This window comes from Oncorhynchus gorbuscha, linkage group LG05 (assembly GCF_021184085.1).
Source record: "Oncorhynchus gorbuscha isolate QuinsamMale2020 ecotype Even-year linkage group LG05, OgorEven_v1.0, whole genome shotgun sequence".
NCBI classification, from domain to species: Eukaryota; Metazoa; Chordata; class Actinopteri; order Salmoniformes; family Salmonidae; genus Oncorhynchus; species Oncorhynchus gorbuscha.
In genome coordinates, this window is record NC_060177.1 from 38,030,993 (window position 1) to 38,055,573 (window position 24,581).

Sequence of the window (24,581 nt, forward strand, 5' to 3'; positions counted from 1 at the left end):
GTAGGGGTGAGGAGAGGGACGGAAGCTATACTGTTACACTGGCAATACTGTAGTGTCTATACGAACATCCAATAGTCAAAGGTATATGAAATACAAATGGTATAGAGAGAGAGAGTCCTATAAATACTACTGTATATTAACTACAAACTAAAACCTCTTACCTTGGAATATTGAAGTCTCATGTTAAAAGGAACCACCAACTTTCATATGTTCTCATGTTCTGAGCAAGGAACTTAAAATGTTAGCTTTTTTACATGGCACATATTGCACTTTTACTTTCGTCTCCAACACTTTGTTTTTTCATTATTTAAATGAACATGTTTCATTATTTATTTGAGGCTAAATTGATTTTATTGATGTATTATATTAAGTTAAAATAAGTGTTCATTCAGTATTGTTGTAATTGTCATTATTACAAATAAAAAGAATCGGCCAACAATCGGTATCGGCGTTGAAAAATCATATTCGGGCGACCTCTAGTTAAGACCACCCAGGTGGTGAGGTCATCTACTGTTGATCATGGTATGAGACATGTGAACATGCCAGTCATAGCTAACTAACAAAGAGCTACGCTCAGAAATATCCTGTCGTACTGGATTTGATTATTTTGTACAAAGCGTGCAAAACAAGACATGGTGTCAGAGTGAAAGGACTAAAAGATGGAGTTCCTTCACCTCGAATGGACTGGGAGTCTAGAAACTTACCCGATGCATGGCTTAAGTTCAAACAGCATGTGGAGCTAATGTTCACGGGTCCTCTGAAGGAAAGAGGGGAAGAGGAAAAGCGCAGCTACCTGCTCCTCTGGATCGGTGAAAAAGTGAGAGATATTTACAACACATGGACACTTACCGAGGCTGAATCAAAGGTACTGAAAACATACTACGATCGTTTTGAAGCATATGTTGTGCCGAAGACCAATAGAATTTTCGCTAGGTACAAATTCCATGAGAAAGTACAGGGAGCTAGCGAACCGTTTGAACAGTTTGTGACGGAGCTGCGTCTGCTTGTGAAAGACTGTGATTATGCAAACAAGGATAAGTCAGGGACCGTATTGTATTTGGAATACACTCACCTCGAGTGAGAAACTTTTGAATGTTGGGTCTGAGCTAACGCAGGACAAAGCTATCGCCAGAGCTCACGAGCTAGCACAGGTTCAGATGAAAAGCATTTTACATTTACATTTACATTTAAGTCATTTAGCAGACGCTCTTATCCAGAGCGACTTACAAATTGGTGCATTCACCTTATGACATCCAGTGGAACAGTCACTTTACAATAGTGCATCTAAATCTTAAAGGGGGGGAAGGGGGAGAGGGAAAACTTATCCTATCCTAGGTATTCCTTAAAGAGGTGGGGTTTCAGGTGTCTCCGGAAGGCAGCGAACAGTTTTGACTGGGCTGAGCGGGAGCTGTACTTCCTCAGTGGTAGGGAGGCGAGCAGGCCAGAGGTGGATGAACGCAGTGCCCTTGTTTGGGTGTAGGGCCTGATCAGAGCCTGGAGGTACTGAGGTGCCGTTCCCCTCACAGCTCCGTAGGTAAGCACCATGGTCTTGTAGCGGATGCGAGCTTCAACTGGAAGCCAGTGGAGAGAACGGAGGAGCGGGGTGACGTGAGAGAACTTCGGAAGGTTGAACACCAGACGGGCTGCGGCGTTCTGGATGAGTTGAAGGGGTTTAATGGCACAGGCAGGGAGCCCAGCCAATAGCGAGTTGCAGTAGTCCAGACGGGAGATGACAAGTGCCTGGATTAGGACCTGCGCCGCTTCCTGTGTGAGGCAGGGTCGTACTCTGCGGATGTTGTAGAGCATGAACCTACAGGAACGGGCCACCGCCTTGATGTTGGTTGAGAACGACAGGGTGTTGTCCAGGATCACGCCAAGGTTCTTAGCGCTCTGGGAGGAGGACACAATGGAGTTGTCAACCGTGATGGCGAGATCATGGAACGGGCAGTCCTTCCCGGGAGGAAGAGCAGCTCCGTCTTGCCGAGGTTCAGCTTGAGGTGGTGATCCGTCATCCACACTGATATGTCTGCCAGACATGCAGAGATGCGATTCGCCACCTGGTCATCAGAAGGGGGAAAGGAGAAGATTAGTTGTGTGTCGTCTGCATAGCAATGATAGGAGAGACCATGTGAGGTTATGACAGAGCCAAGTGACTTGGTGTATAGCGAGAATAGGAGAGGGCCTAGAACAGAGCCCTGGGGGACACCAGTGGTGAGAGCGCGTGGTGAGGAGACAGATTCTCGCCATGCCACCTGGTAGGAGCGACCTGTCAGGTAGGACGCAATCCAAGCGTGGGCCGCGCCGGAGATGCCCAACTCGGAGAGGGTGGAGAGGAGGATCTGATGGTTCACAGTATCGAAGGCAGCCGATAGATCTAGAAGGATGAGAGCAGAGGAGAGAGAGTTAGCTTTAGCAGTGCGGAGCGCCTCCGTGATACAGAGGAGAGCAGTCTCAGTTGAATGACTAGTCTTGAAACCTGACTGATTTGGATCAAGAAGGTCATTCAGAGAGAGATAGCGGGAGAGCTGGCCAAGGACGGCACGTTCAAGAGTTTTGGAGAGAAAAGAAAGAAGGGATACTGGTCTGTAATTGTTGACATCGGAGGGATCGAGTGTAGGTTTTTTCAGAAGGGGTGCAACTCTCGCTCTCTTGAAGACGGAAGGGACGTAGCCAGCGGTCAGGGATGAGTTGATGAGCGTGGTGAGGTAAGGGAGAAGGTCTCCGGAAATGGTCTGGAGAAGAGGGAGGGGATAGGGTCAAGCGGGCAGGTTGTTGGGCGGCCGGCCGTCACAAGACGCGAGATTTCATCTGGAGAGAGAGGGAGAAAGAGGTCAGAGCACAGGGTAGGGCAGTGTGAGCAGAACCAGCGGTGTCGTTTGACTTAGCAAATGAGGATCGGATGTCGTCGACCTTCTTTTCAAAATGGTTGACGAAGTCGTCTGCAGAGAGGGAGGAGGGGGAGGGGAGGAGGATTCAGGAGAGAGGAGAAGGTGGCAAAGAGCTTCCTAGGGTTAGAGGCAGATGCTTGGAATTTAGCGTGGTAGAAAGTGGCTTTAGCAGCAGAGACAGAGGAGGAAAATGTAGAGAGGAGGGAGTGAAAGGATGCCAGATCCGCAGGGAGGCGAGTTTTCCTCCATTTCCGCTCGGCTGCCCGGAGCCCTGTTCTGTGAGCTCGCAATGAGTCATCGAGCCACGGAGCGGGAGGGGAGGACCGAGCCGGCCTGGAGGATAGGGGACATAGAGAGTCAAGGGATGCAGAGAGGGTGGAGAGGAGGGTTGAGGAGGCAGAATCAGGAGATAGGTTGGAGAAGGTTTGAGCGGAGGGAAGAGATGATAGGATGGAAGAGGAGAGAGTAGCGGGGAGAGAGAGCGAAGGTTGGGACGGCGCGATACCATCCAGTAGGGGCAGTGTGGGAGGTGTTGGATGAGAGCGAGAGGGAAAAGGATACAAGGTAGTGGTCGGAGACTTGGAGGGGAGTTGCAATGAGGTTAGTGGAAAAACAGCATCTAGTAAAGATGAGGTCGAGCGTATTGTGAGTAGGGGGGGAAGGTGAGAGGGTGAGGTCAAAAGAGGAGAGGAGTGGAAAGAAGGAGGCAGAGAGGAATGAGTCAAAGGTAGACGTGGGGAGGTTAAAGTCGCCCAGAACTGTGAGAGGTGAGCCGTCCTCAGGAAAGGAGCTTATCAAGGCATCAAGCTCATTGATGAACTCTCCGAGGGAACCTGGAGGGCGATAAATGATAAGGATGTTAAGCTTGAAAGGGCTGGTAACTGTGACAGCATGGAATTCAAAGGAGGCGATAGACAGATGGGTAAGGGGAGAAAGAGAGAATGACCACTTGGGAGAGATGAGGATCCCGGTGCCACCACCCCGCTGACCAGAAGCTCTCGGGGTGTGCGAGAACACGTGGGCGGACGAAGAGAGAGCAGTAGGAGTAGCAGTGTTGTCTGTGGTGATCCATGTTTCCGTTAGTGCCAAGAAGTCGAGGGACTGGAGGGAGGCATAGGCTGAGATGAACTCTGCCTTGTTGAACGCAGATCGGCAGTTCCAGAGGCTACCGGAGACCTGGAACTCCATGTGGGTCGTGCGCGCTGGGACCACCAGATTAGGGTGGCCGCGGCCACGCGGTGTGGAGCGTTTGTATGGTCTGTGCAGAGAGGAGAGAACAGGGATAAACAGACACATAGTTGACAGGCTACAGAAGAGGCTACGCTAATGCAAAGGAGATTGGAATGACAAGTGGACTACACGTCTCGAATGTTCAGAAAGTTAAGCTACGTAGCAAGAATCTTATTGACTAAAATGATTAAAATGATACAGTACTGCTGAAGTAGGCTAGCTGGCAGTGGGTGCGTTGTTGACACTACACTAATCAAGTCGTTCCGTTGAGTGTAATAGTTTCTGCAGTGCTGCTATTCGGGGGCTAGCTGGCTAGCTAGTAGTGTTGTTTACGTTATGTTGCGTTAAAAGAACGACAATAGCTGGCTAGCTAACCTAGAAAATCGCTCTAGACTACACAATTATCTTTGATACAAAGACGGCTATGTAGCTAGCTATGTAGCTAGCTACGATCAAACAAATCAAACCGTTGTAATGTAATGAAATGAAATGAAAATGTGATACTACCTGTGAATGCGACCGGGTTGTTGAGTTCTATTCAGTAGAAGTTGGCTAGCGTTGGCTAGCTGTTGGCTAGCTAGCAGAGTCTCCTACGTTAAGGACGACAAATAGCTGGCTAGCTAACCTCGGTAAATTAAGATAATCACTCTAAGACTACACACTCTAAACCTAAACAACACAATTATCTTGGAATGAAGATACGAAGACAGCAAAGACAGCTATGTAGCTAGCTAACACTACACTAATCAAGTCGTTCAGTTGAGTGTAATAGTATCTCCAGTGCAGCTAATCAGTGGACGTTAGCTAGCTGGCTAGTGAAGACTACGTTAGGACGGCGAAATACGATAATTACGCAATTATCTTTGATACTAAGACGGCTATGTAGCTAGCTGAGAAGAAATTGCTAAGATTAGACAAATCAAACCGTTGTGCTATAATGAAATATAATGAAATGTAATGAAATGTAATTTTGGGCTGCAGCATGAGCGCATCAGGTGAACAAGCAGTGCAGGCAGTCAGGCAGACATCAAAGCACACCTCCAGTGGCTAGAGAGCGCACAGAACTCCAAAACAGAGCGAGACAGACTCAAAAAGCCCCAAAACATGTGGATTTTGTGGATACAAAGTACATGGCGAACAGGGAAATTGCCCAGCTGAAGGCAAACAGTGTACTAAATGTGGGAAATGGGTTTACTTTGCCATGCAAAAAACAGTACACACAACGAGTGAAGATAAAATGTCAATCAAAGAGTAAAATACTGATATTGCATTATTCCTCTGAATAACTGCTGCAGATTGACATCTGAGTGCGAGCTACAGCCCACCATGCGCAGACTGCCTGACTGGTTATGGTGGTGAACAGCACCTAGTAAAAGGCACATGTCAGACTTTTACGTTGTTGACACTAGAGCACCTGCAGGGCTAGGTCTTAAAGCATGTTTAGACATGGACCTCATTAAGCTAGTTTTATCAGTGACAGCATCAGTAGAGACAGAAAATGTAATGGAGGAGTTTGCTGATGTTTTTACAGGAATATAATTATTCCCAGGAGAATGTACCATTCACCTTGACCCAGACGCAACCCCTGTGGTCTACCCACCGAGAAAGATTCCTCTTGCTCTCTGTGTCCATCTGAAGAAAGAGCTGGATAGCATGGAGCAATCTGACATAGTCACCAAGGTTACAGAAACGACAGATTGGGAAACGTGTTAGTGGTGGTGGAGAGTACCACGCACAGGTAAGCTCCGAGTATGTCTCGACCCAAGAGACTTGAACAAGGCTATCAAACGCCCCTATTACCCTTTACCGACGCTAGATGGCATCACACACAAGCTAACGGGAGCACGCTACTTCAGTGTCATGGACGCCAGATCAGGCTACTGGGCTATCAAGCTCACAGAAGAGTCATCTAAGCTCACAACATTCAACACACTGTTTGAATGCTACAGGTTTCGTCGCCTGACTTTTGGGATTATCTCAGCCCAAGACGAGTTTCAGCAAAGGATCACCAAAGTGTACGAAGGCCTCTGCGGAGTTGTGGCAATTGTGGACGACATCCTTGTCTATGGTCGAACCAAAGAGGAACACGACAGAAACGTTCGCGCAATGCTGCAAAGGTTCCGTGAGAGAAGAGTCCGGCTCAACCCCGAGAAGCGCAGTCTGCACTATAGAGGTCAGCTACTTCGGACATCTTCTCACAGCGAATGGAATCAAGCCAGTGCACCCCTGCGTCAGCTGCTAAAGCAGTCCAGTGAGTTCCTCTGGGACAAGCAACAAGACATTGCATTCCAGAGAGTGAAATACTTGATCACAAGAGAACTAGGAGTGGGTGTAGGTGCAGTGCTACCGTAAGAAGGAAAGCCCATCGGCTAGTGCTTCGAAATCTCTTACAGACTGTGAAATCAACCACGCTCAAATCGAAAAGGAGCTGTATGCCCCTCTGTTCGGATGTAAGGTTTTCCATCAGTATGTACAGTGGGGAGAACAAATATTTGATACACTGCCGATTTTGCAAGTTTTCCTCCTTTACAAAGCATGTAGAGGTCTGTAATTAGTTATCATAGGAACTCTTCAACTGTGAGAGATGGAATCTAAAACAAAAATCCAGAAAAGCACATTGTATGATTTTTAAGTAATTCATTTGCATTTTATTGCATGGCATAAGTATTTGATCACCTACCAACCAGTAAGATTTCTGGCTCTCACAGACCTGTTAGTTTTTCTTTAAGAAGCCCTCCTGTTCTCCACTCATTACCCGTATTAACTGCACCTGTTTGAACTCGTTATCTGTATAAAAGACTCCTGTCCACACACACAATCAAACAGACTCCAACCTCTCCACAATGGCCAAGACAAGAGAGCTGTGTAAGGACATCAGGGATAAAATTGTAGACCTGCACAAGGCTGGGAAGGGCTACAGGACTATAGGCAAGCAGCTTGGTGAGAAGGCAACAACTGTTGGCACAATTATTAGAAAATGGAAGAAGTTCAAGATGACGGTCAATCACCCTCGGTCTGGGGCTCCATGCAAGATCTCACCTCGTGGGGCATCAATGAACATGAGGAAGGTGAGGGGTCAGCACAGAACTACATGGCAGGACCTGGTTAATGACCTGAAGAGAGCTGGGACCACAGTCTCAAAGAAAACCATTAGTAACACACTACGCCGTCATGGATTAAAATCCTGCAGTGCACGCAAGGTCCCCCTGCTCAAGCCAGCGCATGTCCAGGCCAGTCTGAAGTTTGCCAATGACCATCTGGATGATCCAGAGGAGGAATGGGAGAAGGTCATGTGGTCTGATGAGACAAAATAGAGCTTTTTGGTCTAAAATCCCTGCTGCAGTGTGTGTGCAAACCTGGTCAAGAACTACAGGAAACGTATGATCTCTGTAATTGCAAACAAAGGTTTATGTACCAAATATTAAGTCCTGCTTTTCTGATGTATCAAATACTTATGTCGTGCAAAAAAATGCAAATTAATTACTTAAAAATCATACAATGTGATTTTCTGGACTTTTGTTTAAGATTCTGTCTCTCACAGTTAAAGTGTACCTATGATAAAAATTACACACCTCTACATGCTTTGTAAGTAGGAAAACCTGCAAAATTGGCAGTGTATCAAATACTTGTTCTCCCCACTGTATATGGATGACAAGTCATTGTGGAATCCAACCACAAGGTTCTCGAGTTAATCATAAGGAAACCAAGAGCCGCAAGCCTCGCCAAAGCTACAGAGAATGATCCTTCAACTACAAAAATAGCAGAAACAGAAAATGACAACTCACACAGCTGAGGAAAGTCATACAGGATGGATGGCCTGAGGAGAGGAGAAAATCCCATCTGATTGTCTCATAGTTATGGAGCCATCATGATGGACTATCACAGATCAACTGAATTATTTTAAAAGGAGAGAAAATCATCATTCCTACCAGTCTCAGAGAAGAGATTTTGACAAAGATCCATGCTGGACACATGGACATTGAAAAATTGCTTTTTGCCCAGAATGTGCAAACAAATTGAAGACATTGTTGGTAAATGCCCCACCTGTCTTGAACAACGCCCCTCAGAAATCTAAGAGCCAATGTTACCTCACTGTATCCCAGACCATCCCTGGCAGGTCGTGGAACAACGAAGATTACATTGTAACAGTGGACTACTACAGCAGATACTTCAAACTTGACAAACTTCACAGCACCGCATCTACAGCTGTGATACAGAATCCTGGAAGCAATCTTTGCTAGGCACGGCATTGTAGAGACTTTAATATCTGACAATGGCCCCTGTTACAAATCAAATGAGTTTGAATCCTTCACAAAAGCACGGGAGTTCACCCATGTCACCACACGCCCGCATTACTCTCAAAGTAATGGCCTTGCTGAAAAATCACTCATGGACAAAGCAAAAGCAGACAAGAGAGACCCTTACCTCAGCCTCCTTGAATACCGCAACACTCCGGTTGACAACTTCAAATCACCAGCCCAGCTGTTGATGAGCCGCAGACTTCGCTCAACCCTTCCCAGCACCAACCAGCAGCTGCAGCCGGAGGTTGTCAGCTACACGGAAATGCATGAAAAACATGCGCAGAGACAACAACAACAAAAATGATACAACAACGGGTCAGCTAGACCACTGCCACCACTGAACGACGGACAGTCAGTTATAATCCAGGTGCATGGACTCTGGAAGCCAGCAGTCGTCATCTAGCCAGCTGACACTGAACGTTCATATCACGTTTGCACCGCAGAAGGAGCAAATGTACCGCTGCAATCGTCGTCAGATACTGAACACAAAAGAGAAATACACTGACGAGATGAACCGTTCCCCTGAAAGAGAATGTGATGGACTAAGCACACAGACAACATACACCATACTTACCTGCAACACCACACGAACTGTTGACTGACACGGAGGCATGCTCAGCATCATTTCACACAAGGTCAGGAAGAAAGGTCAAGCCCAGAGCTGTCCTAGATCTGTGAAATGTCAAAAGGTGTAGGCTGATAACTGCCCTAAAAGAGTTCTGGATTGTGAACTTGTTCCTGAAAAGTTTACTTGAAATGCTTTGGTGTTGTATTTGTTTGGAATTTGAAGATGTCATTGCTAGAGTGAAAGCCTAGTTACTGAGAATTCTTCGTTCTAAAAGTAACAGTATGCTGAATAATTGTTTCAGAGTCTGTTATGTTGATTTAGTTGGTGCAGTATGCAGTATAAATGGTCACTTACCTTGAGTTCAAACTACAGAGCATGTATTCAAAAGGAACATTTAGAATAAGTAAAAAAAAAATATATATTTTTTTTTTAAAGAAGGGGGATGTATTATTCATATGTGTAAACATACTGATTTGTAATTGGATGCATTTTACCGCCACATCATACTGTGCTATGATTGGTTAAGACCAACCAGATGGTGAGGTCATTTTCGGTTGGTCATGGTATGAGACACGTAAACATGCCAGTTATAGCTAGCTAATAAAGAGCTACTTTAAGAAATATCCTGTCGTACTGCATTTTATTATTTTGTACAAGGCGTGCAAAACAAAACAGAGTCGATAAGCATCAGTGAACTGAACCTCAGTACAATAAACAAGTCATTGTATCCATAATCAGCTCTAGCTGCAAAAATCCAATTGGAGAAAAACAATTACAAGGCGCTATAGATCTAGACGTTCTCCTGACCCTTGTTGATGACTGTAAATGCCACCGCCACCCCTCACGACCTGTGCCCTTTGACCCCGGCTCCATATTGATCCAGGTAGCCTAGAGGAGAGAAATTGCCTGGAATTACAGGTATCAAGTAACAAACGAAACCTTCCAGAAACACGCTAAACAAATATAATAATATCCTCCAGTAAACAAATAGTCTGCTCCATAAGAGTATCCCTATAGGATAGGACAATAAAGACCTTAAAGTATGAAAGGTATATTTTCATTCCCCCAACCGGGAGGCACAATCACAGTAGAGTGGGATGGATTGTTAGGGGACACTTTATTGACCAAACGGAGGGGAAAATAAAGAGAGGGAGAGGTTATTGCCATTGATTCAGTGGAGGCAGCAGTGGAAGAGTAGTGTGGAGGGGGGCGGTTGTGGGAGTTCATTTTTATTTGGAGACTCGGAGGTAGGACATCGATCCCACAGCTGACACCAATAATGAGACTGGTGCCACCCACTCTGTCCCCTGATGGGTCTATCTCCAGTACTACTTGGCATCTCGCATGCCTGGGACTGTCTGCCAGCACTGTGGCACAAAATGACACAGAGAGAGCAATCATACTGTATCAAGGGTGGACAACAGGTGGCCCATGGGAAGAAAAAAACATCCCGCAAGTGATTGAACCCCCAAAGTGTTTTGTCAAATAATATAAACTCAGCAAAAAAATAAATGTCCCTTTTTCAGGACCCTGTCTTTCAAAGATAATTTGTAAAAATCTAAATAACTTCACATATTTTCATTGTAAAGGGTTTAAACACTGTTCACATGCTTGTTCAATGAACCATAAACAATTAATGAGCATGCACCTGTGGAACGGTTGTTAAGACACCAACAGCTTACAGACGGTAGGCAATTAAGGTTACAGTTATGAAAACTTAGGACACTAAAGAGGCCTTTCTACTGACTCTGAAAAACACCAAAAGAAAGATGCCCGGGGTCCCTGCTCATCTGCGTGAACGTGCCTTAGACATGCTGCAAGGAGGTGGCCAGGGCAATAAATTGTAGTGTCCGTACTGTGAGATGCCTAAGACAGCACTCGCAGTGGCAGCCCACGTGTAACAACACCTGCACAGGATCGGTACATCCAAACATCACACCTGCGGGACAGGTACAGGAAGGCAACAACAACTGCCCGAGACACACCAGGAACGCACAATCCCTCCATCAGTGCTCAGACTGTCCGCAATAGGCTGAGAGAGGCTGGACTGAGGGCTTGTAGGCCTGTTGTAAGGCAGGTCCTCACCAGACATCACCGGCAACAACGTCACCTATGGGCACAAACCCACCATCGCTGGACCAGACAGGACTGGCAAAAAGTGCTCTTCACTGACGAGTTGTGGTTTTGTCTCACCAGGGGTGATGGTCTGATTCACATTTATTGTCGAAGGAATAAGCATTACACTGAGGCCTGTACTCTGGAGCGGGATCGATTGGAAGGTGGAGGGTCCATCATGGTCTGGGGCGGTGTGTCACAGCATCCTCGGTCTGAGCTTGTTGCCATTGCAGGCAATCTCAACGCTTCCTGCAGGTTCATCCTGACATGACCCTCCAGCATGACAATGCCACCAGCCATACTGCTCATTCTGTGCGTGATTTCCTGCAAGACAGGAATGTCAGTGTTCTGCCATGGCCAGCGAAGAGCCTGGATCTCAATCCCATTGAACATGTTGGATCGGATGGTGAGGGCTAGAACTGGAAAATCTGGTGCAGTCCATGAGGAGGAGATGCACTGCAGTACTTAATGCAGCTGGTGGCCACAGCAGACACTGACTGTTACTTTTGATTTCGACCCCGCCTTTGTTCAGGGACATTATTCAATTTCTGTTAGTCACATGTCTGTGGAACTTGTTCAGTTTATGACTCAGTTGTTGAATCTTGTTTTGTTCATTCAAATATTTTCACATGTTAAGTTTGCTGAAAATAAAAGCAGTTGACAGTGAGAGGATGTTTCTTTTTTTGCTGAGTTTATATACAGTACCAGTCAAACGATTGTTCACACCTACCCATTCCAGGGTTTTTCTTTATTTTTACTATTTTCTACATTGTAGAATAATAGGGAAGACATCAAAATTATGAAATAACACATGTGGAATCATGAGGTAATCAAACAATTGTTCAACAAATCCAAATATATTTGATATTTGAGATTCTTCAAATTAGCCACCCTTGGCCTTGATGACAGTGTTAACCACTCTTAGCATTCTCTTAACCAGCTTCATGAGGTAGTCACATGTAATGCATTTCTATTAACAGGTGTGCCTTGTTAAACGTTCATTTGTGGAATTTATTTCCTTCTTAATGTGTTTGTGACAATTAGTTGTGTTGTGACAAGGTAGGGCTGGAATACAGAAGATATCCCTATTTGGGAAAATACCACATTAGTCCATATTATGGCAAGAACAGCTCAAATAAGCAAAGAGAAATGACAGTCCGTCATTACCTTAAGAAATGAAGGTCAGTCAATCCTGAACATTTCAAGGACTTTGAAAATGTCTTCAATGTGCAGTCGCAAAAATCCTCAAGCGCTATGATGAAACTGGCTCTCATGAGGACCGCCACAGAAAAGGAAGACGCAGAGTTACCTCTGCTGCAGAGGATAAGTTCATTAGTCACCAGCCTCAGTAACTCCAGCCCAAATAAATGTTTCCCAGAGTTCAAGTAACAGACACATCTCAAAATCAACTGTTCAGAGGAGACTGTGTGAATCAGCCCTTCATTGTCGAATTGCTGCAAAGAAACAACTCATAAAGGACACCAATAATTAGAGACTTGCTTGGGCAGTTTTTTGTACAAAAAAATAATATAACATCACCAGGAATACAGCAAGAAATTCATTTAATTAAGGATATCTGTTCCCAAGTAAAAAAAAGAGACATATATGATCGTGTCTCAAGATAATCAAGGTATGACGTTACTATTTTCAAATCTATTTTGGGCTTATTTAAGATCAATTTGCAGTGTAAAAATTATCATCAATTTTAAAAAATTGCCCTCGGCCGAATCTTGCTGCATACCCTCTAGATGTTCCAAGTTTACAGTTTGCTAACTTTATTGTTGACCCCTTTGTTTTTCGGAAACTGGGGGAAAATATGTCTAAAACAGAACATCATTGATCACATCATCCAACTCATTTGCAACACTTTGAATCATTTCCTTCTCTTTGTACATTGATAGGCAATCTTAGAAACCGTTGTGTAACTCAAGAATGTGTCTGTTTGGAGCGCAAAGGCTCAACTCTTTCTAAATATATCTAACCTAGCACACGGTTTAAGCTTCTGCAAAGCAAATGGAACAAAAAACAAAAGGAGTCTCAACAAACATGGGTAAAAAAAAATAGCGCTCATGGCTCACCTCCGTGCTTCCACGCCGAGCATTTCATAACTAGAAACAAACCGATTTTGCCAGCGATTCATGAATCACAAATTAGAACAGGTTTGAACAACCAAATAGAGTCAGCGTTTTCATAAACACCTATCTGAAATTCAATGTAAAGCAAGAGTACATTCCTCTGCTGGATTCTTGAAGCTTTATGTTGCTGACTCTCCTCTTGAGAAGCTTCCAGCACGCCACTACGTGGTTGGTCTTATGTGACCTCCTGTTATATTAAGAGTGCTTGTGTCAGGCCCGTCTAATGTGTGCAGTGGGCGAGATGATTCATAACGTCATAAAGGACCACATCCAGCAATTACTCCATTATTAGCGAGCAGATAAGAGAGGGGGAGGAAGGAAAGGAGGGACGGGTGGAGGGAAGGAGAAAGTGAGGGTGGTGTAAATTTGTCCATACAAAGAGGGTTTACATAAAGTGTTTAATTCAATTTGAAAGAAGTATCGCATCCATTCAAGATGCCCTACATCTCTTCCCCCCGATCGGCTTGGAAGAACTTCAGAACAACTTGACCCTGTCCCTGTATATGTTGAGAGGTCAAACAAGTCTTTAGCTGGTTATCACTACCAGGGTCATTGAAAGGTCAAGAAATGTCATTGAAGATAATTCATTTTTTAATTGTGAATACCCAATGAATCAGTCTAATGGTTTGATATGGTCTGATGTGGCTCCTTGAAAAGGCCATTAACGACACTGCTGCTCTATGCTAGATCAGCCCAATCTATCCTTTTTCGTTCTCGTAAGGAGAATACAGATACTTTATTGCATTATGTCTCGTCTTTTAGTTCGACAATGGCCCCTGTTAAAGTTTTTTACATTTTTAGTGTAAGTATATCATTTGTATTTGACTTTTTCCCACTAATCTTTGAATGATCCGTATTCAGCAATTCATGTCATACTTAGGTCATGATGATTTGCAGATTAGTTGTGCCTTCTGTGAGTCAATGCCCATTAATAAATCATCTCGGTGATCCATCCATTCTACCTTTTGTAATGTGAAAATATCAGACTTTTTATTGTTTATGCAGTGGAGTGACACACAACTGTTTTCATAGATTACTATTGTTTCTGAAGATATTGGAGATGGGAAAGTGGATATGAAGAAATGCTAAACCATTTTTAGTTTATTTTTTGGTGAAAGAAAACTGCCTGCCTGGCGGCCGATTATTTCCTTAAGACAAGCAGTACATCTATAAGAGACAATTCAATTTTCAGGCTGGTAATAAATGTCACAGAAGATAACAAACAGCTGACGGAGAATTACAATTTGTTTTGTTTTCCCTCCTTGGTGGTGTGTGTGTGTGTGTGTGTGTGTGTGTGTGTGTGTGTGTGTGTGTGTGTGTGTGTGTGTGTGTGTGTGTGTGTGTGTGTGTGTGTGTGTGTGTGTGTGTGTGTGTGTGTGTGTGTGTGTGTGTGTGTGTGTGTGTGTGTGTGTGTGTGTGTGTGTGTGTCATTGCATACATTATGTCTTCATATAAAAACATGAATGGGAGGAGAATCCTTGATGTTTTAAAACCAATTAACTCTGAAAATAAATAATGTGTATATAATTCCACACTTATAGTGGTGATACCATATCCTTCAATCCGTTCCACTTATGTTCCAATGGAGACAAACCTCAGACAAACTGGTTGAAAAAGGGCATATTTATTTAAAGCACTTTGTCCCCGACATAGAAAAATATGATTGATTTGAGTCGACAATAATAAATAGAGTGCCTGACTATCCTCAGGCCCCATTGGTAACGTACAGCAGTACAATCAATATCCAGTTACACAATACAGCAAAGGCACTAGCATTTACTGCACTCAGAACAGTCGACAGGGGTTTTGGGAGGCATGGAAGGTGGCAGGGAGAGGTGGTGTCTTGATCCATTCCTTGGTAGCCAATTCAATGGCAGCTGTGTATATAACCCATAGTAACGATGCAGGGTATGTGCCCATCCCGTAGTTGTGTTGTATGTGCCGACCCCATAGTGGCATTATATGTAACCATTCAGTCATTACAAAGTCATTACAGTAGCAAATAGACTTGAACACTTGTGCCGTTTCTCGTGACTTTAGGCGTATACCTATTATTTGGCATTTGGAGTGGTAGGTTCATTGGGGTTGAAAGGTTGATTTGTTCCTGCCCGGTTGTCCCATGGATTATGTGTACTATAGAGTTCAAAACAGTAGTAGTAGCATATAGAGATTTAGGAAGGGGTTGGGATTAGAGAAAGAAGGGATGGTTTGTGAGAACAGAAGTGGGTTTCCTGGTGGTATACGAAAAAGAAAACAAGGAATGGGTCAATAGAAAAAGGAATGAAGTTTTAAAGAAAAGGCGAAAGGTTCATCGTAAAAGGAGAACGGCTTGTTTGGTAGATGACAAGGTTTGTTACAGTAGATGGCACATAGCATACAGTGTATTACTCATCTCGACATGGCACTGGTAATGCTCCAATCGCTCATGGCATTTCTGTAGTGATTGTTAACAATTCAACAACAGGCTGTTTATTTTCAGCCATTGCATTTCTGGCGAGATGCTTTTTTGTTGTTGCTATTTAGATTTTTTGGGGGTCTGTTTGCGATGGTCCCAATCAGTGGTGACTTGTATTTTTGACTGAAGTTGGGTGCATATTTGGCTTAGAGGGGATAAATATATGCAGAAGGAAAAACAAGAATCTTAATATTAACACCTATGCGGTACCAGTCAAAAGATTGGACACACCTACTCATTCAAGGGTTTTTCTTTATTTGACTATTTTCTACATTGTAGAATGATAGTGAAGACATCAAAACAATGAAATAACACACATGAGATGATGAAGTAAACAACAAAAAAAGCATAACATTTGTTAAAAGCAAATCAAAATAGATTTTAGATTCTTCAAAGTTGGCACCCTTCGGCTTGATGACAGCTTCGCACACTTGGCATTCTCTCAACCAGCTTCACATGGAATGCTTTTCCAAAAGTCTTGACGGAGTTCCCACATATGCTGAGCACTTGTTGGCTGCTTTTCCTTCACTCTGCAGTCCAACTCATCCCAAACCATCTCAATTGGGTTGAGGTCAGGTGATTGTGGAGGCCAGGTCATCTGATGCAGCACTCCATCACATTATTCTTGGTCAAATAGCCCTTACACAGCCTGGAGGTGTGTTGGGTCATTGTCCTATTGCAAAACAAATGAAAACGCAAACCAGATGGGATGGCGTATCACTATAAAATGCTGTGGTAGCCACGCTGGTTAAATGTGCCTTGAATTTTAAATAAATCACCGACAGTGTCAACAGCAAAGCACCCTCACACCTCCTCCTCCATGCTTCACGATGGGAACCACATATGCAGAGATCATCCATTCACCTACTCTGTTTCTCAAAGACACAGCGTTGAAAAAACAAAGGACAGATTTCCACCCGTCTAATGTCCTTTGCTCGTGTTTCTTCGTCTAAGCTAGTCTCATGTTCTAATTGGTGTCCTTTGGTAATGGTTTCTTTGCAGAAATTCAACCATGAAGGCCTGATTCATAGTCTCCTCTGAACAGTTGATGTTGAGATGTATCTTATTACTTGAACTCTGTGAAGCATTTATTTGGGCTGCAATTTCTGAGGCTGTTAACTCTAATGAACTTATCCTCTGCAGCAGAGGTAACTCTGAGTCTTCCTTTCCTGTGGCGGTCCTCATGAGTGCCGTTTCATCATAGCGCTTGATGTTTGTTGTGACTGCACTTGAAGAAACTTTCAAATCTCTTGACATATTCCCAATTGACTGATATTCATATCTTAATGTAATGGTGGACTGTTGTTTCTCTTTGCTTATTTAAGCTGTTCTTTCCATAATATGGACTTTTTTATTTTACCAAATAGGGCTATCTTCTGTATACCACCCCAAACTTGTCACAACTGATTGGCTCAAACGCATTAAGAAGAAAATAAATTCCACAAATTAGGCACACCTAAATTATTCCCCATCCTCCATGCATTCCAGGTGACTACCTCATGAAACTGGTTGAGAGAATGCCAAGAGTGTGCAAAGCTGTCATCAAGGCAAAGGGTGGCTACTTTGAAGAATCTGAAATATCAAATATATTTTGATTTGTTTAACACTTTTTTTGGTTACTACGTTTCCATATGTGCTGGTTCATAGTTTTACCGTCTTCACTATTCTTCTACTATGTAGAATATAGTCAAAATAAAGAAAAACCCTTGAATGAGTATGTGTGGCCAAACTTTTGACTGATACTGTATGTATATATTATTTAGATGCATGATGATATTAGTATGATGTAGAGGAAAGAGAAAAGTATATGACATTGAGTGGTAAGAATGTAGTATGGCATAGCATGGTGACTTAGTGAGCAGCTCATTTAGTCAGTGAGTGCACACACATACACAATGTCCAGTTTAACCATGATGCCTGGCTATTCTCCCCGCTCACTCCTTCAGAGGCTTTCAATCAAGGACATACTCTTTCCTTTCAGGGGGGTTCAAAAATAGAGAAAGGAAATAGAATTGAATTATAATGCAACATCATAATCAAAACATATATATGCCATATTTGTTTGTTATTAATTGCTAATCATTTACATTGAGAAAAATACTGATATCATTAAATATCTTATTAAATATAAGGGAAAATTATAAGGCTTAAACGTTTATCCAGTTCGTTTGGTCACTCCGAACGTGATTCAGATTCGTCCCCTTGAAGAGACCAGGGAAGATGCAACTTCCCCTTCTTTAAGTTCTGTGTTTCCCAAATGTCCTGTCCTTGAGTTCCAGGTACAGATATCCCATGTGGTCGTATTGGTTTGAAATGTATTTTCCTCAGAAAAGGCCCTGATTGTCAGAACAAATCATGATAATCGTCACTTCCTCCCTGGCTTAAAGAAGTCAAGCACTCATCCCTCTCAGAGGAACGTCTTCCCAGTGAGCCCAACATCTTGCGACAACTGTCATGTCTGTTCTGTTTGGTTCATTTTTTTAGTCCAGTTTGGGCCATAATCCATTCTATCATAATTGGGTGGGTCATCCCAGCCCAAACCACCCCAGAAAGTTTAACACATCTCCAGAAATGTCTACAAGACTTTAAAGCTCCATCTTGATATCCAAGATTAGTTGAGATATTGGAGGATAGTTGCCAATATTCCCAAACCCCTTCAGACTTGCCAGGGAGCAGCATGGGGGCCAGTGGGGCCGTTGGGGCCCTAGATATGGAGCCCAGTGGCCCTTGGGAGTCCTGGTTTAGATGTTCCTCTGAGCAGTGAGGTACTTGAGGGCGGCTGCGCCGTACTTCCGGGACAGGTCTTGGTGGAACTCTTCTTTGAGGGTTTGCAGGCAGTAGCGGTAGCCCGGGCTGGAGCGAAACTTGGAGATGTCGAAGCTGGGTGCGTGTGGCATGTGGATCATGAACGCATTGGGCAGAACCATCAGGTCGTACTCCTGGGGGGGGAAGGGGTGAAAACGTGTTTTATTTTATTTGTTTATTGGACACGGTCCGTATACAACAGGCACCACATTTTAGCTACGTAGCTAATACTCATCTGCAGTCCCGGCTGTGACTGAATAATTTAAGACTCGAGAAACAAAGTCACGATCGTTGCTCTGAGGTGCTGAACACTGAAATGTCATGGCTCGACTTTGATTTATGGGCCATTACAATAGCTATTATTCCTGACTTAGCGAAAGCATTAAACCTAATAACAGAGGTCTACTGCGAATCAAATCTGCTCTAATCATTAGCATAACCTTAACTGAATTCCAAAGATGAGTTGAGGTTTTGAATTAAATTTAAATTAAAAGGAGTTATTATGTGCAGATTATTTGGGAGTAGAGTCTGAGGATAAAATGTGAACAATAACATTAACAAACATTTTTCTTCTCAACAAGCCATAAACAAATGAGCATATGTAGACTTTAACTACATCTCTTTGTCTGCCCGTCTTGTCTGCTATGGTTGTTTGGTCTACCCAACGTGTGCAAATGTACTGTGGTGTGATAATGTGTCCTGGAGGAAAATGAATATATTATATTTGAACTCCCCACCATTATCCTCCATACTGTACCTGTGCATCCAGCTCCATGATATGGGAGACCTTGTTCCAGCCAAAGCCCACAAAGCGCTGGTCATACTCAGGGCAGTCCCGCTTCACCACCACATAGGGCTCAAAATCTGCCTCCCACTCCACCTTATAGGGCGTGGTGGCTGTCCGCCACTTGGCGTAGTTAGTAGGAGCATGGCCCTTGGTCCAAACGTGATACCTGGGGAAGGCAAGGAGAAGGAGAAGTGTGCAGGTGTGTAAAATAATAGTTTTGAACAAGATTGCATTAAGTGCATTTGGGAAAGTATTCAGACCCCTTGACTTTTTCCCACATTTTGTTACGTTACAGGCTTATTCTAAAATGGATTCAACTTTCGTTTTTTTTCATCAATCTATACACAATACCTTATAATGACAAAGCAAAAACATGTTTGTCATTTACATAGGTAATCAGACCCTTTAAACAGTACTTTGTTGAAGCACCTTTGGAAGTGATTATAGCATCGAGTCTTCTTGGGTATGATGCTACAAGCTTGGAACACCTGTATTTGGGGAGTATCTGCCATTGATCTCCGCAGATCCTCTCAAGCTCTTTCAGGATGTATGGGAAGCATCGCTGCACAGCAATTTTCAGATCTCTCCAGAGATGTTAGATCGGGTTCAAGTCTGGGCTCTTGCTGGGCCACTCAAGGACATTCCGAGACTTGTCCCGAAGCCACCCCTGCATTGTCTTGGCTGTGTGCTTAGTCGTTGTCCTGTTGGAAGGTGAACCTTTGCCCCAGTCTAAGGTCCTGCGTGCTCTGGAGCAGGTTTTTATCAAGAATCTCTCTGTACTTTGCTCTGTTTATATTTCCCTCCACCCTGACTTGTCTCCTAGTCCCTGCCACTACCATGCTTCACCGTAGGGATAGTACTAGGTTTCCTCCAGACGTGATACTTGATAGTCAGGCCCAAGAGTTCAATTTTGGTTTCATCAAACAAGAGAATATTGTTCCTCATGGTCTGAGAGTCCTTTAGTTGCCTTTTGGCAAACTCCAAGTGGGCTGTCAAGTGGCTTTTACTGAGGAGTGGCTTCTGTCTGGCCACTCTACCATAAAGGCCTGAATGGTGGAGTGCTGCAGAGATGGTTGTCCTTCTGGAATGTTCTCCAATCTCCACAGAGATTGCACTTGGTCACCTCCCTGACCAATGCCCTTCTCACCCGATTGCTCAGTTTGGCCAGGTGTCCAGCTCTAGGAAGAATGTTAGGGGTTCCAATCTTCTTCCATTTAAGAATGATAGAGGCCACTGTGTTCTTGGGGACCTTCAATGCTGCAGAAATGTTTTGGTACCCTTCCCCAGGTCTGTGCCTCGACACAATACTGTCTTGGAGCTCTACGGACACTTCCTTCGACCTCATGGCTTGGTTTTTGTTCTGACATGCACTGTCTACTGTAGGACCTTATATAGACAGGTGTGTTTGTGCCTTCCCAAATCATGTTCAATCAATTGAATTTAAAACAGGTGGACTCGATGGAAACATGATGTCTTATAGCATAGGGTCTGAATACTGCTATTTTGATACATTTCAAACATTTATAAAAACATGTTTTCGCTTTGTCATTCTGGGGTATTGTGTGTAAATTGAAGAGGATTTTATTTATATAATACATTTTAAAATAAGGCTGTAACGTAACAAAATGTGTAAAAAGTCAAGAGTTTTGAATGTCTTCCGAATGCACTGTATACAGTACCAGTCAAAAGTTTGGACACAGCTACGGATTTTATAAAGTGTACTTTCTACCTTCATATCTTAAAGTAATGATGGACTGTCATTTCTCTTTGCTTATTTGAGCTGTTCTTGCCATAATATGGACTTTGGTCTTTTACCAAATAGAGCAATCTTATCACAACACAACTGATTGGCTGAAATGCATTAAGAAGGAAAATAAATTCCACAAATTAACTTTTATCAAGGCACACCTGTTAATTGAAAAGTTTCGCTCCAATACTAACTCAAGTGACTAACTCATGAAGCTGATTGAGAGAATGCCAAGAGTGTGCAAATATGTAATCAAGTCAAAGGGTGGCTACTTTGAAGAATCTCAAAAATGAAATATATTTTGATTTGTTTAACAAATCAAAATAATGTTGGTTACTACAGTATTCCATGTGTTATTTCATAGTTTTGATATCCTCGCTATTACTCTACAATGCAGAAAATATTACAAATAAAGAAAAACTTGAATGAGTAGGTGTGTCCAAACCTTTGACTGGTACTGTATATATTATCAAATTACTTCAATGAAACAAACATAGTATCAACATCAGGATGGCTGTTCCAAGTTATGTCATCTGGGTGTATTTCAGAAGGGCCATTCAAACCTCCTGATCTACAAGCCAGATTGAGCAATGGGGTGAGCTGTTAGTGCTGGTGTACCTGAAGGTGTAGAGGGTCCCCATGTCCAGCATGGAGAGCAGCTCGGCTTTGGATTTGGGAAAGGAGAGGCGGTAGCGCAGCGTCTCAAAGGCCGGTACCACCAGAGCCTTCTTAGTGTTGGCCATGTCTAACTGGACCACTGACTTTCTGTGGGGGTACGATAGAGAAACCATTCATTTACAATGAATACTCTTCATCAGCTAGAGCCACAGCTGCCACTAGTTGGTAGGAATGCATTGCTGGCAACACATATGAACATCATACATATGTTGTCTGTACATTTCTTTGGAATAAAATGGCTGCTAAATGACAACAACAACAAAAAATCCCAGCCAGTGTTCTGTCTATGTTTATGATGGAATATCTTTGGGAAGAACTACGACTCACCTGAGGTAATCATAGAGGCCATACATGGGCAGGAAGTCCACGTCTGCCAGGAACACATAGGGTGTGTTGGCGTTCCTCAGGGCCACATTTCTCACCAGGTTGACAGGGTAGAACTGTCCCTCCTTGTAAACGATATGGTATCCCACGTTCTTACGGTTCTTCAGCACCTCGGAGGCCTGGGCGTAACGCAGGAACTGTTGGGCCTCGGCGTCTGACATGTACAAGGCCAGGCTGATAGGGCCTTCCCAGTGCTTACATATGGCCTCCAGCATCTGTAACCTGAGAGAAATAGAGATGACATAAAATACAAACAGAGTAGTATAGTATCACAAGCATGTATAATGATATTAAAGGCAGTGGTGGAAGTAGAGAAGAAAAGATGGAGGAGAGGGAAGAGGAAGAAGTAGAGAAATAAGCAAAATTCAATCATATTTGTAGAGAGGTGCACTCCTGATTAGCCATAACGTGATAATGAATTCAAGCTCACATCTCCAATAACTAGTAAACCAAAGGCCAGTAGAGTCAGAGCTATACGTTGAGTGTTTACCTGTCCATGGAGAGCTGTGCGACCAGCGTGACGTCCGTGTCGTCCCCGGTGGGCGTGTACTCGTACTGCAGAAAGTAGAGGTGCACGCGGTGCACTGTGATTCGCTCCCGCCGGAAGTCATAACACTGGTCGTCTTCATCCAGCTCCTCCAGAGCTCCTTGTAACTGGAGAGGGATGGACAGAGGGTGGTCAAAACCCATGTTCAGAAATAAATATTCCCTCTAATAGGCTAACATGGTTTCATGAGAGCATGCGGCACACCTGCACACTCTGTTGTATTCTGTCTGGATGTCCATGATAGTATAGTGAATAAAGGTATGGTGAATGTTAAAACCTACTTGAGGTATTAGGGAGTGGTTTGTTAAATGTTATACAATGGGTGGTGCAAATCCTGAATGCTGATTGGTTAAAACCGCATTCCGCATCGCACCTCATTATAAAGTTAATCTACAAAAAACTGAATTGGTGCCTATTAATCTTTCTGCCATGCAAACTTGTTTTAGATATGTGCCCTTCAGAGTGACTACACAGACATATTTGGGAATTTGGGTCACGCACAATTTAAAAGATCACTATAATGCCAATTTCCCTCCCTTGATACTCCGCCTGAAACAGGATCTTGAACGGCGGGATTTACTTTCTCTTTCTTTGGCCGGAAGAATTAGCATTGTTAAAACTAATGTATTACTTAAGCTTTTATACTTACTTCAATGTATTCCTAACAAAATACACTGCTCAAAAAAATAAAGGGAACACTTAAACAACACAATGTAACTCCAAGTCAATCACACTTCTGTGAAATCAAACTGTCCACTTAGGAAGCAACACTGATTGACATTAAATTTCAAATGCTGTTGTGCAAATGGAATAGACAACAGGTGGAAATTATAGGCAATTAGCAAGACACCCCCAATAAAGGAGTGGTTCTGCAGGTGATGACCACAGACCACTTCTCAGTTCCTATGCTTCCTGGTTGATGTTTTGGTCACTTTTGAATGCTGCCGGTGCTTTCACTCTAGTGGTACCATGAGACGGAGTCTACAACCCACACAAGTTGGTCAGGTAGTGCAGCTCATCCAGGATGGGACAACAATGCGAGCTGTGGCAAGAAGGTTTGCTGTGTCTGTCAGCGTAGTGTCCAGAGCATGGAGGCGCTACCAGGAGACCGGCCAGTACATCATGAAACGCGGAGCAGGCCGTAGGAGGGTAACAACCCAGCAGCAGGACCGCTACCTCCGCCTTTGTGCAAGGAGGAGCAGGAGGAGCACTACCAGAGCCCTGCAAAATGACCTCCAGCAGGCCACAAATGCGAATGTGTCTGAAACAGACTCCATGAGGGTGGTATGAGGGCCCAACGTCCACAGGTGGGGGATGTGCCTACAGCCCAACACCGTGCAGGACGTTTGGCATTTGCCAGAGAACACCAAGATTGGCAAATTCACCACTGGCGCCCTGTGCTCTTCACAGATGAAAGCAGGTTCACACTGAGCACATGTGACAGACGTCACAGAGTCTGGAGACGCCGCGGAGAACGTTCTGCTGCCTGCAACATCCTCCAGCATGACCGGTTTGGCGGTGGGTCAGTCATGGTGTGGGGTGGCATTTCTTTGGGGGGCCGCACAGCCCTCCATGTGCTCGCCAGAGGTAGCCTGACTGCCATTAGGTACTGAGATGAGATCCTCAGACCCCTTGTGAGACCATATGCTGGTGCGGTTGGCCCTGGGTTCCTCCTAATGCAAGACAATGCTAGACCTCATGTGGCTGGAGTGTGTCAGCAGTTCCTGCAAGAGGAAGTCATTGATGCTATGGACTAGCCCGCCCGTTCCCCAGACCTGAATCCAATTGAGCACATTTGGGACATCATGTCTCGCTCCATCCACCAACGCCACGTTGCACCACAGACTGTCCAGGAGTTGGCGGATGCTTTAGTCCAGGTCTGGGAGGAGATCTCTCAGGAGACCATCCGCCACCTCATCAGGAGCATGCCCAGGCGTTGTA

At 44.0% G+C, this 24,581-nt stretch overlaps 1 protein-coding gene across 5 annotated transcripts in view; it reads right to left on the reverse strand.

Moving 5' to 3' along the window:
• Positions 1 to 16,810: 16,810 nt before the first annotated feature.
• LOC124035925 (LARGE xylosyl- and glucuronyltransferase 2) overlaps positions 16,811 to 24,581 on the reverse strand; it is a 133,622-nt gene continuing 125,851 nt past the window's right edge. For 4 of the 5 annotated variants that reach the window (XM_046349844.1, XM_046349847.1, XM_046349843.1 and 1 more), the window contains 5 exons: positions 22,584 to 22,747; positions 22,037 to 22,315; positions 21,650 to 21,796; positions 19,255 to 19,450; positions 16,811 to 18,631 (listed from right to left, as the gene is read on the reverse strand). In XM_046349844.1, the coding sequence (XP_046205800.1) occupies positions 18,434 to 18,631; positions 19,255 to 19,450; positions 21,650 to 21,796; positions 22,037 to 22,315; positions 22,584 to 22,747 (984 nt within the window). In that variant the 3' untranslated portion in view covers positions 16,811 to 18,433. The remainder of the gene's footprint in view (positions 18,632 to 19,254; positions 19,451 to 21,649; positions 21,797 to 22,036; positions 22,316 to 22,583; positions 22,748 to 24,581) is intronic. The other variant, XM_046349846.1, reaches the window with a different exon arrangement.